General features: G+C 40.6%; 1 protein-coding gene and 1 non-coding gene across 4 annotated transcripts in view; one reads left to right on the top strand and one right to left on the bottom strand.

Moving 5' to 3' along the window:
• Window positions 1–14,165, top strand: part of LRIG2 (leucine rich repeats and immunoglobulin like domains 2) — a 109,898-nt gene that overhangs the window by 27,928 nt on the left and 67,805 nt on the right. For all 3 annotated transcript variants that reach the window (XM_059674829.1, XM_059674828.1, XM_059674827.1), the window contains 2 exons: window positions 3,811–3,962; window positions 12,081–12,138. In XM_059674829.1, coding sequence (XP_059530812.1) covers window positions 3,845–3,962; window positions 12,081–12,138 — 176 coding nt within the window. In that variant the 5' untranslated portion in view covers window positions 3,811–3,844. The remainder of the gene's footprint in view (window positions 1–3,810; window positions 3,963–12,080; window positions 12,139–14,165) is intronic.
• LOC132221494 (U1 spliceosomal RNA) lies at window positions 3,808–3,970 on the bottom strand. Its single transcript, XR_009450023.1, has one exon. It is a non-coding gene; the product is annotated as a U1 spliceosomal RNA (small nuclear RNA).

Below are 14,165 nucleotides of genomic sequence, written 5' to 3'. Positions count from 1 at the left end.
ATGGACTGATAGCGCGACTGTGGTCCTTGCAACAGATGGCTACTTTGAAGGGCTAAAATCAATTTTACCTTTCTATCAAGGATGTGTTATGGAAGTACATAATAGTGCATCACTTTCCTCGAGCTTAAAAGAAGTAACAAGCAGTGCCATAAGCAAATTATCCCAGCAGTGTAAGCAGACTATAGAGACTCTCTCAACAACTATACCAACTGTGGCTGTGGAAATAAGCTCAGTAAATAAAGTACACGTCTTTCCTGAGATTGACTTGACTTAGAATCTGGTGTTACTGAGCAGTTCATCAAGATGAGAGCTGAGAAAGGAGACATTCACTCCTTTCATATTGATCTCAGCTGTGCATTGTGTTTGTTGCTGAATATATTAGGGGGCACCTACATAAGCACGGAGAACTCATGGCTTCTGTGCAAGATCTCATCACCAAGCCTTGCCGGCTACTGCTCTATTGCGACTTGGCCAATGGAGTTCAAGTAGTGTGACTTCCAAGATATTTCCTTAGATGCATCATATATTCCCTTAGATCTAAATCCAGATATCAACAATCTAGTATCCCCCAAGTCCATAACAGAGTCAAGGACACACTGGACATTTGACTTTCACATTGTGGCATACAGAGAAAAGCACAAGCAACCCAAACAACATCTAGCAAAACATGGCCTCAAATGTCTTGTCAAAGCTTTGGTTGATGGTCATTTGGATAATGTTCCCGCAATGTTGGTTCCATTTGCGCAGGGAAATTGGACTCTGAAATGCATATCGCAGTCTGTTTCCTAAGGAGAAAGAACTCAAGAGAAAAGGGAAATACTTTAGTGTTCAATCATTACACCACTAAGTATATCAAGGTAGTAGAGATGAATATCAAAAAACACATCATGCCACTAATCATTGTTTAATGACAATGACTTCTACCCAGTTAAATAATGCTCTTGAGAAACTACCTCATGTTGCCAGAAGACAGGATAAGTTTGTTATTAATCTAGATTACTCATCATGGTGTAATTACTTTAGACCAGAGGTCTAGTATGCATTGGGTGTAGAAATGGATGTTCTTGGATGTGGTGAATTCTTTAAGACAGGGAACCTTACGCTGAGGTATACCACATCCTATATAATCAAAGCCTAATATGCTAAGTGTCCGGTCGTCCGTTCAACCAATCAAAGCATAATATGCTAATGATATGCTAAGGCTGCTCAACTGCTTGCTATGATGTGCACTGACCTTCAGAGGGCAGATGCTCTGACCAATAGGTTAGCTTGCTGCTGGGGTCCGGCCAATTGGGACTGAGTGAGGTGGGCTGGACATCCTCTGGAGCCCTTCTGCAGTCCCTCCCTGGCTAGCCAACCTCCTGCGTCCCTCCCCAGCCCCAGCTTGCACTGGTGGGAGTCCCTCGGCCTGGCCTGAGCCCTCTCTCAATCAGGGACCCCTTGGGTGATGTTGGAGAGCCAGTTTCAGCTCGATCCCACAGGCCAGGCTGAGGGACCCCATTGGTGCATGAATTCGTGCACCTTTCGTTTATTATACAAGACAAGTTCAACCCTCCCTGTCAGTTACCTGATAGGTTGCCCATGGAGCACATGAGAACCTGTGTACATGGCTTTGCTGGAGAAGGGATGAGGCAAAAGTTATGGACTACAATGGCCTCTTGCTCAGGACTATAGCTCTTGAAGATGTTGGGGTCAAGGGTGTTATTCCTGACCAGGGTGACAACTGAACAACAGTTGTTACCTGTGCATGGAGTCCAAGCACTTGATACTTGAATTTGTTCCCGTAACTATGCCTTTTCTTTTTCAACATTTTTATTTTTTAATTTAGAGAGAGAGAAACATTGGTTTGCTGCTCCGCCCATGCATGCATTCATTGGTTACTTCCTATATGTGCCCTGACCAGGGATCAAACCCGCAACCTTGGCGTATTGGAATGATGCTCCAACCAGCCGAGCTACCCAACCAGGACAGTAAGCTGTGCCTTTTCAGTATTTGTAGGATGGAGCTGTCTGTCAAATACTTTCTTCACAATATCAAGAAATAGACATGTAACAACCATGAGGATATAGCAAACCAAACAACCACTTGATAGCTGAAAAAATACAAAGTACATATTCTGGGAGCCCCCAAATGGCCAGAGAATCCCTCCATAAAACAGAGAAAATACAAATGGAATGTAATAGATCTCCAAGTACAAGATGGTTGACCCAGGTCCCAGAATGAATTTCTAAAAGCCATCTTTACAGTGACTATAATAACCATGACTATAGGATATAGGATCCATAGGTATAGGATATAGAAAATAGGACCCATGAAACCCAGAAGCGTCCAGTAAGGAAAAGTTTTAATTCTTAGTTGATGGTTTTCACTAATGTCTCAATAGAGAGTGGGCTTGTTCTGTAATCTGTAATACATGTGGATCTAGACGCTGTTCCAGACTATATATCAGAATAGGTAGGGAAGTAAACCAAATATTGTATAGTCATACAGTGTTTGTTGAGAAAGCAAACAGTAGAACTGATATAAAAATTGGGATGTGATAAAGCACACATTCTTATTTTAAAAAAAATACTGTACAAAGGTAGCCAGTCTAATACAATAAAAATGACCAGGAACAAAAAGCAACGTGGAGAGGAATTTAAATCGAGTTATTGCATAGTCACTGTTTCTTGAAGCTTGTCTTCCTCCTTAACCCACGTTTCCTATCCAACATGTGTATCATGGTTACATCATTAGCACCATCACCACCAGCCAATGTTATAGGTTTCTCAGGTGAGATTTTTATCAGCTTTATTTCCCTGGCTTTCTGCAGTGGTGCCATATGACAATGCAATCCAGCTAAACAGTTTCTGCAAATATCCATAGTATTTTATGCTTCCTGAGTGCAAGAGATAGATTGGTCCCATCCACCACCAGTCCGTGCTGAATCACAGGACCCTCTAATTCTTCTGGCAAGCTGCCCCAGCTGTTCAGCACACTCACTGTCTAATTTCTGGTTTATAAGTTCAACCATATTCATGGTTTTGTGAAAATGCCACATGATAAACTCACACTAACAGCTGTTCCATGTTTATCTCCAGTAAGAACCCTATACTTTGAGACCGGCTGTTCTCAATGCTTCACTAGTTTCTTGAACTTTATCTTGTAGTCTGTCTTCTATTGCTGGAGCTCCAAGTAATATCACGTCTTTCTCTATTAACTGGAAGACATTTGCCATGCTCTCTTCCCATTCCTACAAGGCAGTCCTGGCTTCAAATAGACATCTATTACCTCATACTCTTTAGATGTCAACTGTAGGTGGTCATGCACAGGGTTCTTAGCCCTTTCAAAGCAAATTCATTTACATGAAATTCTGTGGGTTTTTTTTAATTTGTCCTCCTATACATTTAGGGAGAATTCATGATTCAGCTCCTTTAGCAAATAAAAACTTCGACCTAAAGGTGCCTGAACCATTACATGCATTCTCCTATGATCTGAATCAAATTCCAGTCTTCCAAGTGTTTTTGCAGTGTTCCAGTTTTCCAATTGTTTTAACTTTTTTTTCCCTTTGGAACAAAATCCCACACAGTGTACTTAAATGATCCAGTTATCTATAAATTTCTGAGGTGTGTAAAGGCCATTCTGAGGAAACCTGTTGGCTCTGTAAATAGTTCTTGTCTCGCTTTGATGTGGGATCGAACCTGCAACCTTGGTGTCTCCTGCAGACGCTCTAACCAACTGAGCTGCCTGGCCAGGGCTCATTTAATAATTTCTCATTTCCTTATGTTATGCCACCAAACATTTTGATATGTTTAACATTTTTTTTTTCAGAGGAGAGCATGAACACAGTCCCCCACTACCACAAATGATGCAGTCGAGTTTCCCACCCTTGGGAAATTGCGAGGGCCAGCACATCTGGAGTGCAATGGATAAACCTTGCTCTGGGAAGACCGCCTTTGTGACCACGGTATCTCCCTTGCTAGGTAAGTATTCAACTGATATTTTTTGAACACCTACTATGAGGCAGGCATAGTCAAACAGGAAATGGAGCAATAAACAAAACAAAGCTCCAGCTCTCATGAGGCCTGCATTCTAGTAAAGGAAACAATTTCAGTAACCACAGTAGACAGCCTGTTGTCACTGTCTGTAGTCTGAAGATTTAATATACTCTGGCTTTAATTCAGAATTACCTGTCTTGCAATGTACACTTTCATGTAATCAGGAGATTTTATCTCAACTGCATGTTATTAAAGCACCAACTTAGGAATAAGATGTTCAAAGGTAACAAGTCTGTGACTAGTTAGCTCAAGAGGCAGGGAAGGGCATAATGACATCAAAGTCATTAACTCTTGGGCTTATTCTATGCAGAAATTAGTTAATACCCTTCAGGCTCATACCCACAGACTAATTTACTAACCTGGCCAGCCTTCCTTCAGATGCATGCAGTTGAAAACAAGAGAAGTCAGGCAAGGTTACCTGTCTATTAGCACTATTGGAAAAACATCCACACCCAGATGCTGGTATTCTAAGAAGCTTGTGAGACAATAGTCATTGTGATCAAGTGTGGCCAGGGCAGTCTTCACACTGAAAGCTCTCCAGGCTTCCTGTGTCTCCACCAGCCAGGAAAATCATGAGGGAGTTCTTTATCTTGGATGATTTGCTTGGGATGGGATTGTAGTCCTTTCATTTCTGTGCTGCTTCTGCGGTATAGTGTTCAAGAGTTCCCTGAATTCAACAGTTAATTCAGATCATTTAAGAGAATAACAAGCCCTAGTCAGTGTGGCTCAGTTGATTGAAGCATCGTCCTGTGCATGGAAAGGTTGCAGGCTCAATTCCTGATTGGGGCACATACGCAGGTTGCAGGTTCAGTCCCTTGTCTGGATGCATATGGGAGGCAACCAATTAATGTTTCTCTCTCACATCGATGTTTCTGTCTCTCTCCCTCTTCCCTCCCCTGTCTCTAAAGTTGATAAAAATGTATCCTCTGGTGAGAATTAAAAAAATAATAATAATAAGAGAATGACAAATGTGATGGGACAATTTGAGCGTCATAATAAATAGTGTCAACAACAAATTATGACCCATTGAATAAAACAGGAATCTATGAGTCCATACTGGTATAAATAAGTAGCCAAACAAATTCATGGAGAAGAGAAACATTTTCCTTACAGTAGAATGCCAACTAAAAAATATAGAAGGGACTATAGTAGTGTTCTCAACCTTCTGGCCCTTTAAATACAGTTCCTCATGTGGTGACCCAACCATAAAATTATTTTCGTTGCTACTTCATAACTGTCATGTTGCTACTGTTATGAATCAGAATGTAAATATCTGATATGCAGGATAGTCTTAGGCGACCCCTGTGAAAGGGTCGTTCGACCGCCAAAGGGGTCGCGACCCACAGGTTGAGAACCGCTGGACTATAGACTTATAAAATCACCATTTTCAATCATCACAGTAATAATTGACTCAGGCAAGAATCATTAATGGGTACTAAAGTTAGTGGATGAAGTTTGATGAGGAACAAAATGTTTACAGTCTCCCCACAAACTACTTTTTAACAATAAAATGAAAAAAATGATAATTTTATTTTTTTAAGAGTTTGTTTGAGCTAAATGGATTAGATATTCTGGGAAGCGAGATCTCAAATGCTCCTCCCCTCCCCCCAAATAGTAATTTTAAAGTGCAGAAACCAGACAGGCACTATCTTAACCAAGTCATGAAAGGTAATTTCAACAGTAATGGGACAAATCAACCCCTGATGCTGTGTGCCGGACACCACTGAGGTTTTCCTGCTAAGAATGCATAACCTGAAGCTAATCAGGAGGAAATAACAGACAGCCCAAGTTGAGAAACACTACAAAACACTGGCCTGTAACTCTTCAAATACACCAAGGTCATGAGAGGTGACAAAGTGTGGAAAACCTATTCCAGGTTAATGGAGACTGAAACAAGGTTACTCGACAACTGAATGTACGACATGGTCTGTAATTTTCTTTTATTATATTGGACATTATTGGGGAAATTGCAAAATTTGAATGAGGTCTGTAGTTTAGGTAATACTATTGAATCAGTATTGACGTAATTTTTATAATTATACTGTGGTTATGAAAGAGAATTGTTCTTGTTTTTAGGAAATACACACTGAAGTAGGGGGAAAGGGCATCATGTCTGCAGCTTATTCTCAAAGACAAAACATTTCAGAAAAATATATAAATAAATAGATACATACACTGAGAGAGTCTTTAAAGAGAGAGAGTGTACAAGCACACACTAGACATTGGCCTAAGTTGCTAGAAAAAAGAATTGAAAGTAACAAGCAGCTTATTCATAACTAATGTCAGAAGTTCTGAGAACATGCCTCCAAATGCTATTATTGGATACCCAGTGAAAATGTATGGTGTGAGTTAAGATAAGCAGCCCGCATGGCAGGAAGTCTTAAATACCAGTGAGTCATTCCCTGTGTTTGAGAGCACTCCTCTAACCCTAAGTCAGTTCAGCCCATACCAACTTCAATTCCAGACTCCTCTACCAAAAATTGTTCCTTCCTCCCTCCCTCCCGCCTTCCTTCCCTCCCTTCCTTACTTCCTTTCTTCCTTCTTTCCCTCCTTCCTTTTGAGTATACTTATTAAAGCTGGAGACAGTGAAGCAAGAAAGGGTTTAGGGTAGAAGAAGTAACAGGAGAGAGCCTAGGCGGGGCTGCTTTCGCTCTCTAGAAATGCTCTGGGGAAGAAATGAGTCTAGGTGAGGCTGCTTTGGCTCACTGAGAAGTCAGAGGAAAGAGTACCTTGGAGACAGGTTCAGGGGGTTAGCCCGGGATGAGCTGTTGCTGCCACTGCTCCCCTGGTTGTCAGTCTCATGGGGTCCCTTAGAGTTTAGGAGGCATGCGCCTGTGGGGGAAGAGGAGGGGAACGGGAAGGGCTGGAGCTTGCTCCCGGGAGGGAGAGGGCACCCAAAATTGTTTGTTTCTTTAACTTCACATTGAGTCATTGAGCTCACAAATTCCACCCAACTCTCCAAAATAGAATAATCCATTTTCTGATGAACAAGTTTAATCTAAATAAATCCAAACATTTTTCTAAGGTAGGGATAAGATATTACCTAGTATAGGGACACAAGTCAAAGCTGATGAAAAACCAGCATGACCGAACCACCGCCACCCTCTCTTTGCTTTGTTACTTCTCTATCACTGTGGGCAGGAAGCAGCCATATTGAAATACAAATTTTACTTGTTTCTTCAAAAAACAAAAAACAGAATAACAAATAAATGGTTTATTTTAAGAATGTACAGGAACTTATACTCTAAACGTCCAAAAATACATATACTAGGGACTCTTATCACCTCAGGACCCCACTACAGCTTCTCTTTAATCTTTTTAAACATCCTGTTACAGAGATTGTAGCTACATCTGTAGCAGGAAGCCTAATATAATAATAATAATTGATCAAACATCAAAAGCACCTGGGTGGTTCTTGCATAGGCCTTTGGCCTCCTCCCCCACCAACACCATGTTCTTAGGTTTCTTCCCGGCCACGTGACTGTATGTTTGTTTGTTTGTTTGTTCTTTTCCCTTGCCCCTGAGGAGTTACTATGAATTGTTGCCAGATCAGGGCCTTTTTCCAGGGAGAGACCATGAGTATTAAGAAGACAAACAGCACCTGAAGGTAAAATGTAAACCTTTCTCAGGCCCACCCCTCTCTTTGATTTCGTTCTCCACATGGAATTAGATTAATTGGTGGAATTGCACGTCCTTAGTTTTGTATGAGGGAGAGGCCCTTTACCTGGCCTATGCCAGGAATTTCCTCTTGACTTTCACGGGATGAATTTAGAACTATCCTTCCCACCCAGTATTATAGCAAGAACCACACTGGTTGTCTTAAGAGGGCGGTGAATCTAATGTATGTGTACCTTCAGCAAGTGTTTCTTGATCATAAAATGTTAGCTTTAGGGAGAGTTTTAAATAGCTTAACCTCTCGTCCAATACTGGCAGTTCTGACAAATGGTCACCAGCCAAGACTGTTATTTGTTATAAGAAGGAGCTCCCCATGGAGTCGGGCAGCCCATCTCGGTGCTGGACAGCTCTCATTGTAACACTTGCTTCTTGAGGCTCTTTGGCGCCTCAGAGAATGTCTACGCCTCTCTGTGTCACAACCCTTCACACATTCGGTGGCTGGTAATGCATCCCAATAAGCTGTCACCAGGTCTTGCAATGATTTTTCAAATCACATCGAGTAATTAAATGCACAAACACTTGAAAATTAACCACAGTTAACTCTGGAAGGCAAGATTATGGTTCTGTTTTTATTTTCCTCCTTATATGTAAATTCTAATCTTACAATGAATATTTAGTAACAAGGACAACAGCAATTCTTTTTATTGAGTTTACTCTAGATGCCAGTCCTGGCCTGCGTATATAACTTTCCTACCGTAACCCCGAGAGATAGGAACTATAATTATTTCCTTTGTACACATGAAGAGACAAGAGGGATTAAGTAAGTTGCCAAGGGCACCCAGCTAAGTCAGTGGCTGAAAAGAAATTGGAACCCAGCTTTCCTGATTCTTAACCATCCCTCTTATAACAAGAAAAACCATTATTTCTTTTTGTTTGTTTTAGTGTGGTGTCCCAAAATTGATACAGTATGTCCGTTTGATCTGAACCGCGGAAAGTACACTGCAATGATTACACCCTTTGATCTGGACACAGGACAATCTAATAATGCCCCTTGGACTGTGTTTGATTTTTCATCTGTGATAGATTACTGTCTCATATAGAGCTTTCAGAAAATCCTTTGGTTCTTGTTTTCTTTTTCCCCTTGACTCACTCCCTCTTCTCCCCTCCTCCTCTGTCACCCCACCAGCTCTTACACCTCTAGCAATCATTTTAGCACCCTAGCTGTTAACACTTTTCTCCATGCTCATATAATCACATATAGACAAATCACAAATGCACACGTACTCAATATAGATATTTTTGTCATTTGAAAAGTGACTACATTTTGCCTCTTTTAATTAAAACAATTTCTTGTGTAAAATCTCTCTAAATCAGCTGGTGGAGTACCAGTTCATTCCCTAGTTTTGGATCTTCTAAAATGTGGATGTACTATAATTTTTGCAGCTATTCCCCTATTGATGGGCATGCATAGTACTTACAGTTTGTGTGTTGTCACAACGCTGCACTAATAAATATCCTTGTACATGTATTTCACCATGTTTATACTTCAATAGTTTTATTGAAACTCGTGGTTTTATTTCAATAGGATAGATTCTTAGAACTGAGATTGTTGGGCCAAAGGGTATAAATGTTTTTAAAATAATAGATGTTGCCTGATTGCTTTCCATTATATATTACAATCGCAGTACATGAAAATGCCCTTTCCCCCACATCCCTACAGTGTATTTAGCACCCATTCTAGTTAAATCCCCATGTAACAAGAACTCCAGGAAAATACTTAAATATAATAAAGATAATTTACTACGAATCAATAGTAAATCTAATCCTAAATGACAAAATGGTAAAACTTTAATTCAAAATCAGAAACTACACATTGAGTTGTTAATTAAATACATCTCCCATGTGTCTTTTACTCTTAATTTTAAATTTATGTATAACACACAAGTAAAAGTGTGCCCAAATCATAAGTACACAGATCAGTGAAATGCTGAAAATAAACACATCCATATCACCACCACCCAGGTAAAAAAAATAGACATTACCAGTACCCCAAAAGCCTTCATGTCCCCTCCCAATCATTGCTCCCTTTTTCCTTCCTCAAGAGGATAGTTTTGCAATACACAGAAATAGAATCATGGAGTATGTATTCTTTTGTATGTGTGTCTGGCTTATTTCCCTTGATGTTATTTTTGTGAAGTTTCTCCACGTTGCACATAGCAATAGTTCCCTCATTTTTATTGCTGTACAGTAGTTCATTTTATGAATAATATAAAATGAAATTAATTATCCATTCTATTTAAAAAAATTTTTTTATTGACTTTAGAGAGGAAGGGAGAGGGAGAGAGAGATAGAAACATCACTGATGAGAGAGAATAATTGGCTGCCTTCTGCACTCCCCTCCCCCTCATTGGGGATCGAGCCTGCAACTGGGCATGTGCCCTGACCGGGAATTGAACTGTGACCTCCTGGTTCATAGGTTGATGCTCAACCACTGAGCCACACTGGCTAGGTCATTATATTTTTGATAGACTTTCATAAGTACACAAATCAATAAGTACACAGATTTCAACATGCTATTCACTTTGTAATTACTATGGGTTTTTTTTCATGCCTATAGATTTATCTCATTGTTTTCAAATGTTGCATAACATTTTACAAGATGAACTATATGAATATTTATCTTTGGGGGGGTAGTGGGCATTGTGGGTGACTTTTCCTGCCTTTTATTTAGAACTGTATTAATGTTGCTATGCTGTTGTGTAATTAATCTTTAATTAAAAAAAGAAAGAAAGAAAAAGAACCAACCCTTAGGGTGTGGTTTGTAGTAATAAATTCAATAGGGTTCTCTGGGAGTCAGGAATGACTGAGAAGGGGCATTTGAATGTGCCTATTCAGGAGTAGATAATGGCCCCTAATTACAATTTCAATAGAGACCAAAGGCAAGTTAAGAAGTGAAGGTAACTGCCCGGGCAGATGTTGTTGGAGGAGTTTGCCAAAGACAAGTACAAACAGGGCAGAATCTTTAAAAGAGCTATCAAGTTGGGCAAAGCCTTAGTTCGGTCTTGGAAAGGCACAGACAAAACAGGTGTAAACTCTACCCCCTCGGCTATTTCGATTGTAAATCTAAAGAGGAGCAGATTAACAGTGGAGAGTTGGTAGCATCCTCAGAGAGCTTCTCCACCTTTTTCTTTCTGTTTCTTTCCAAAGGGAGCGAAGGCTGAGTCTTCATAAATTATGTTCTTGAGAGGTGAGAAACAGGGTAATTGGGGAAAGGAGAAAGCCATTCAATTGTAAATTCCTCACATTTCACCCATTAGCAAAACTTGTTTGTGTCAAGCTGGCTCTTTGAGAAAATGTGGGGCCATGGGAAAAATGAGGTACACTTCAAATCCTGAAGTCAGATTTGAGCAAACATGTCAAACTCGCGGCTTGCGGTCCAGTGGCCTCGAGTTTGACATGCTTGCCTTAGAGCTTCCCCAGAAGGCTGTTTGTTTTGAGGAAGAGAGTGGAGAGAACACATCACAGGAAAAGATGGTAGTTACGTTGTTGAACAGAAATGCCTCTAGGTAAAACTGTTGAGTTTGGCAGTTACCCTTTTCCTGTGTAGTCCTGGAAGTAACGTTCCCATCTTTGCTTACTGTAAGGATTATCCCTCGCTGGGAGGAATTTCCTGTTAGGTCCAAGGGGAAGGTGGTGCCAGACCTGTGCAGATCTATTTTAGACAAAGCTTTGCATCTTTCCACACTTCTCAAATCAGACCATGTAAAGAGCACCTAGAAACCTCACTGTTCAGGCTGAATCAAGGTCTTCTGGATCCTTCATGGGGGGTCAGGCTTGCTCGGGGTCAGAGGAGGGAGAGAAAGTGACTTTTCATATTATATCTTTTGAATTTTGTATTATGAACATTATTCAAAAAAATTAAGTTGTTTTAGAGACTTGATTAAGGTCATGAAGAGAAATATTGGGTTTGTTTGCTGATCAGCATAGCCTCCTGGATTTACTTCATTTCAGACCCTATTTGTTCATTTGATTTGTGATTTCATAGTGTTTTTGAAGTTTTAGCTTAGGGACCTCTTTCGGCAAACCACACCCCCAATCCAAGTTAACAAATGTCATCTAAATCAGTAAATTTATGTGTGTCATCTCTTTTTCTTCCACTGCACTTTTGTTTTTCATCAGCAAACAAAACACCTTGTTAGACAAGCTTGAGATCTGAATCACAGGCAGATGTCAGCCCGGCTGTTTAGTAGCTCTTCGACCTTGCTGATCATGTAAAACATTTTTGGGGGTGGGGGTAGAAAAGGGGTCAGAAGATTTGACTTTGGGTGGTGGGCACATAATGCAATATATAGATGATCTATCATAGAATTGTATACTTGAAACAGATATAATCTTATTAATCAATGTTACCCAATACATTTAATTTAGGAAAAATACTCTGGGGTTCAGTTTCCCCATGTGGGGCTGTGGAAGGTGCACTCACAAGGTAAGGAATCAAAGGGTGTGGGTTCAGCTGGCTCTGCCACTTTGTTGCTGTCCGATCCTGGACATGCCTGGCCTGTAAGTGTCTGTTTCTAGAAAATGGAGATAAATCTTATTATCGGGGAGACTGGAAAAGAGAGATGAGAGATATGAGATGTTTCCAGGACATATCAGCTGTCAAGCCGTGCTAGCGTCTATCTTTTCTTTCCTCTCCACCTTCTTTCTGTTTCCTTTAACTTTGTAAAACCTGCCTGTTACTGCGACCCCCTACCTTTCAGGGTGCTTTGTAAACTGGTTGGTTTAGCACCAGGCAGACATTGGGCCCCAGGCTGTGAATTTCTCTGGCCTCTCTAAATTGCGCTTGAATGCCACAGGGGAGCTCTGTTTTTCTAGAAGGAATTTAATTAAGCTTTTCTTGCAGCTCCACCCAGCAGCATGCTGGGGTGGGACTTCCCTCCAAAAGTCCTCCCCACCTGTCACAAAGGGTTCAGCATCAGGAGCCACCTGGGTGTTGCTTTGAGGAGCCACCTGGGTGCTGCCTTACTCCCTCAGGGCAAGAGCAGCAGCTCAGGCCTTTAAAACACACCGTTAAGGTGGGGGAGGGATGGGGAAAAACAAACAAACAAACAAAAAAAACACACCGTTAAGACCCAGTTCACACATGGAAGCCAAATTGGTGGTGATGATGATGTTAATAATAGTAATAATGCTAATCATCATCATCATCATCATAATAATAATAATAAACCATACCTGCTGTTCACTCTGCGTGCTGTGATTTGGAAGAATCAGAATGCATTCAGCCCAGTACTTAATTGTATTATTAAAGACTAGAGGCCCGGTGCACAAAAATTCATGCACGGGGGTGGGGGGGGTGGGGTCCCTTAGCTAGCCCTGCCACCCAATCGCCCCTCTGCTGCTGGTTGCCACTGCCCCCTGATCGCCATCCTCTCCCTCTGCCCGCTGGCACGCACCTTGGCTGGCCTGGTGCCGCCTGCTCGCCGACCAGTCGTTCCGCCGTTCGGTCAATTTGCATATTACGCTTTTATTATATAGGATTTTATTTCATGTCTATCTCCCCTGAAGTTTTACTTCTACAGGCACATCTAGGTGTAAAATTAAAGTTCTGAAGGAAACACACTAAGAGATGGATAAAGAGAAGACAGTTAACCTAAAGACTAGTTATTTTAATTAGTTTAGAGATGAATCAGGAGGGGTTAAAAAAAATAAGTCAGAGGTATAAGTGGAAGTTTAGAAGAATTCATTAGGATACTTACTTTAGCCACTCAGTCGATTTGTAACCTTTCTTAAACAATCTACTCTCCCTGGGCCTCAGTTTTCCTGTCTTAAGATGATAATTGGTGAAATAATATCTAACACTTTTTAGCTCCAACATTCCTAAGCCAGATGCTTACAAATTGAAACTCTTCTGGGTCAGCCCTGTCCTCTTCTATGGACAAGGGGGAGGAGATTAAGGGTCCTAGCTTTGATTGAGCAACTAGCATATGCTAGGCACTGTGTGAGAGATTTTATGTACATTAATGTATACATTAACTCCTAGCACAGAATTGCTCTGTTAATTTGGCTAGTTGTCTTCAAACAGGTAAGCACACAAGCCAGGAGTACTATCACAAGAAAATAAAGCAATAGACAAAGAAGTGTGTGTATAAATTTATATATATACATATATATTAATATCTTTATTGATTTCAGAGAGGAAGAGAGAGGGAGAGAGAGAAACATCAATGATGAGAGAGAATCATTGATCATCTGCCTCCTGCACACCCACTACTGGGGGTTGAGCCCACAACCTGGGCATGTGCCCTTGACTGGAATCGAATCCAGGACCCTTCAGTCCGCAGGCTGATGCTTGATCCACTGAGCAAAATCAGCTAGGGCTATAAATTATACTTATAAATATGATTACTATAAATAATTTTTACATATATAAATTACATATTTATGGGTGGTGCCTAATTTAAATTTTACATTAGGGGTGTAAATTTTTTATTTTTTATTATTTTTTAAAAT

The sequence above is a fragment of the Myotis daubentonii genome, chromosome 18 (genome assembly GCF_963259705.1).
Source record: "Myotis daubentonii chromosome 18, mMyoDau2.1, whole genome shotgun sequence".
In the NCBI taxonomy this organism is placed as follows: Eukaryota; Metazoa; Chordata; class Mammalia; order Chiroptera; family Vespertilionidae; genus Myotis; species Myotis daubentonii.
This window is presented reverse-complemented; position numbering and strand designations above follow the sequence as displayed.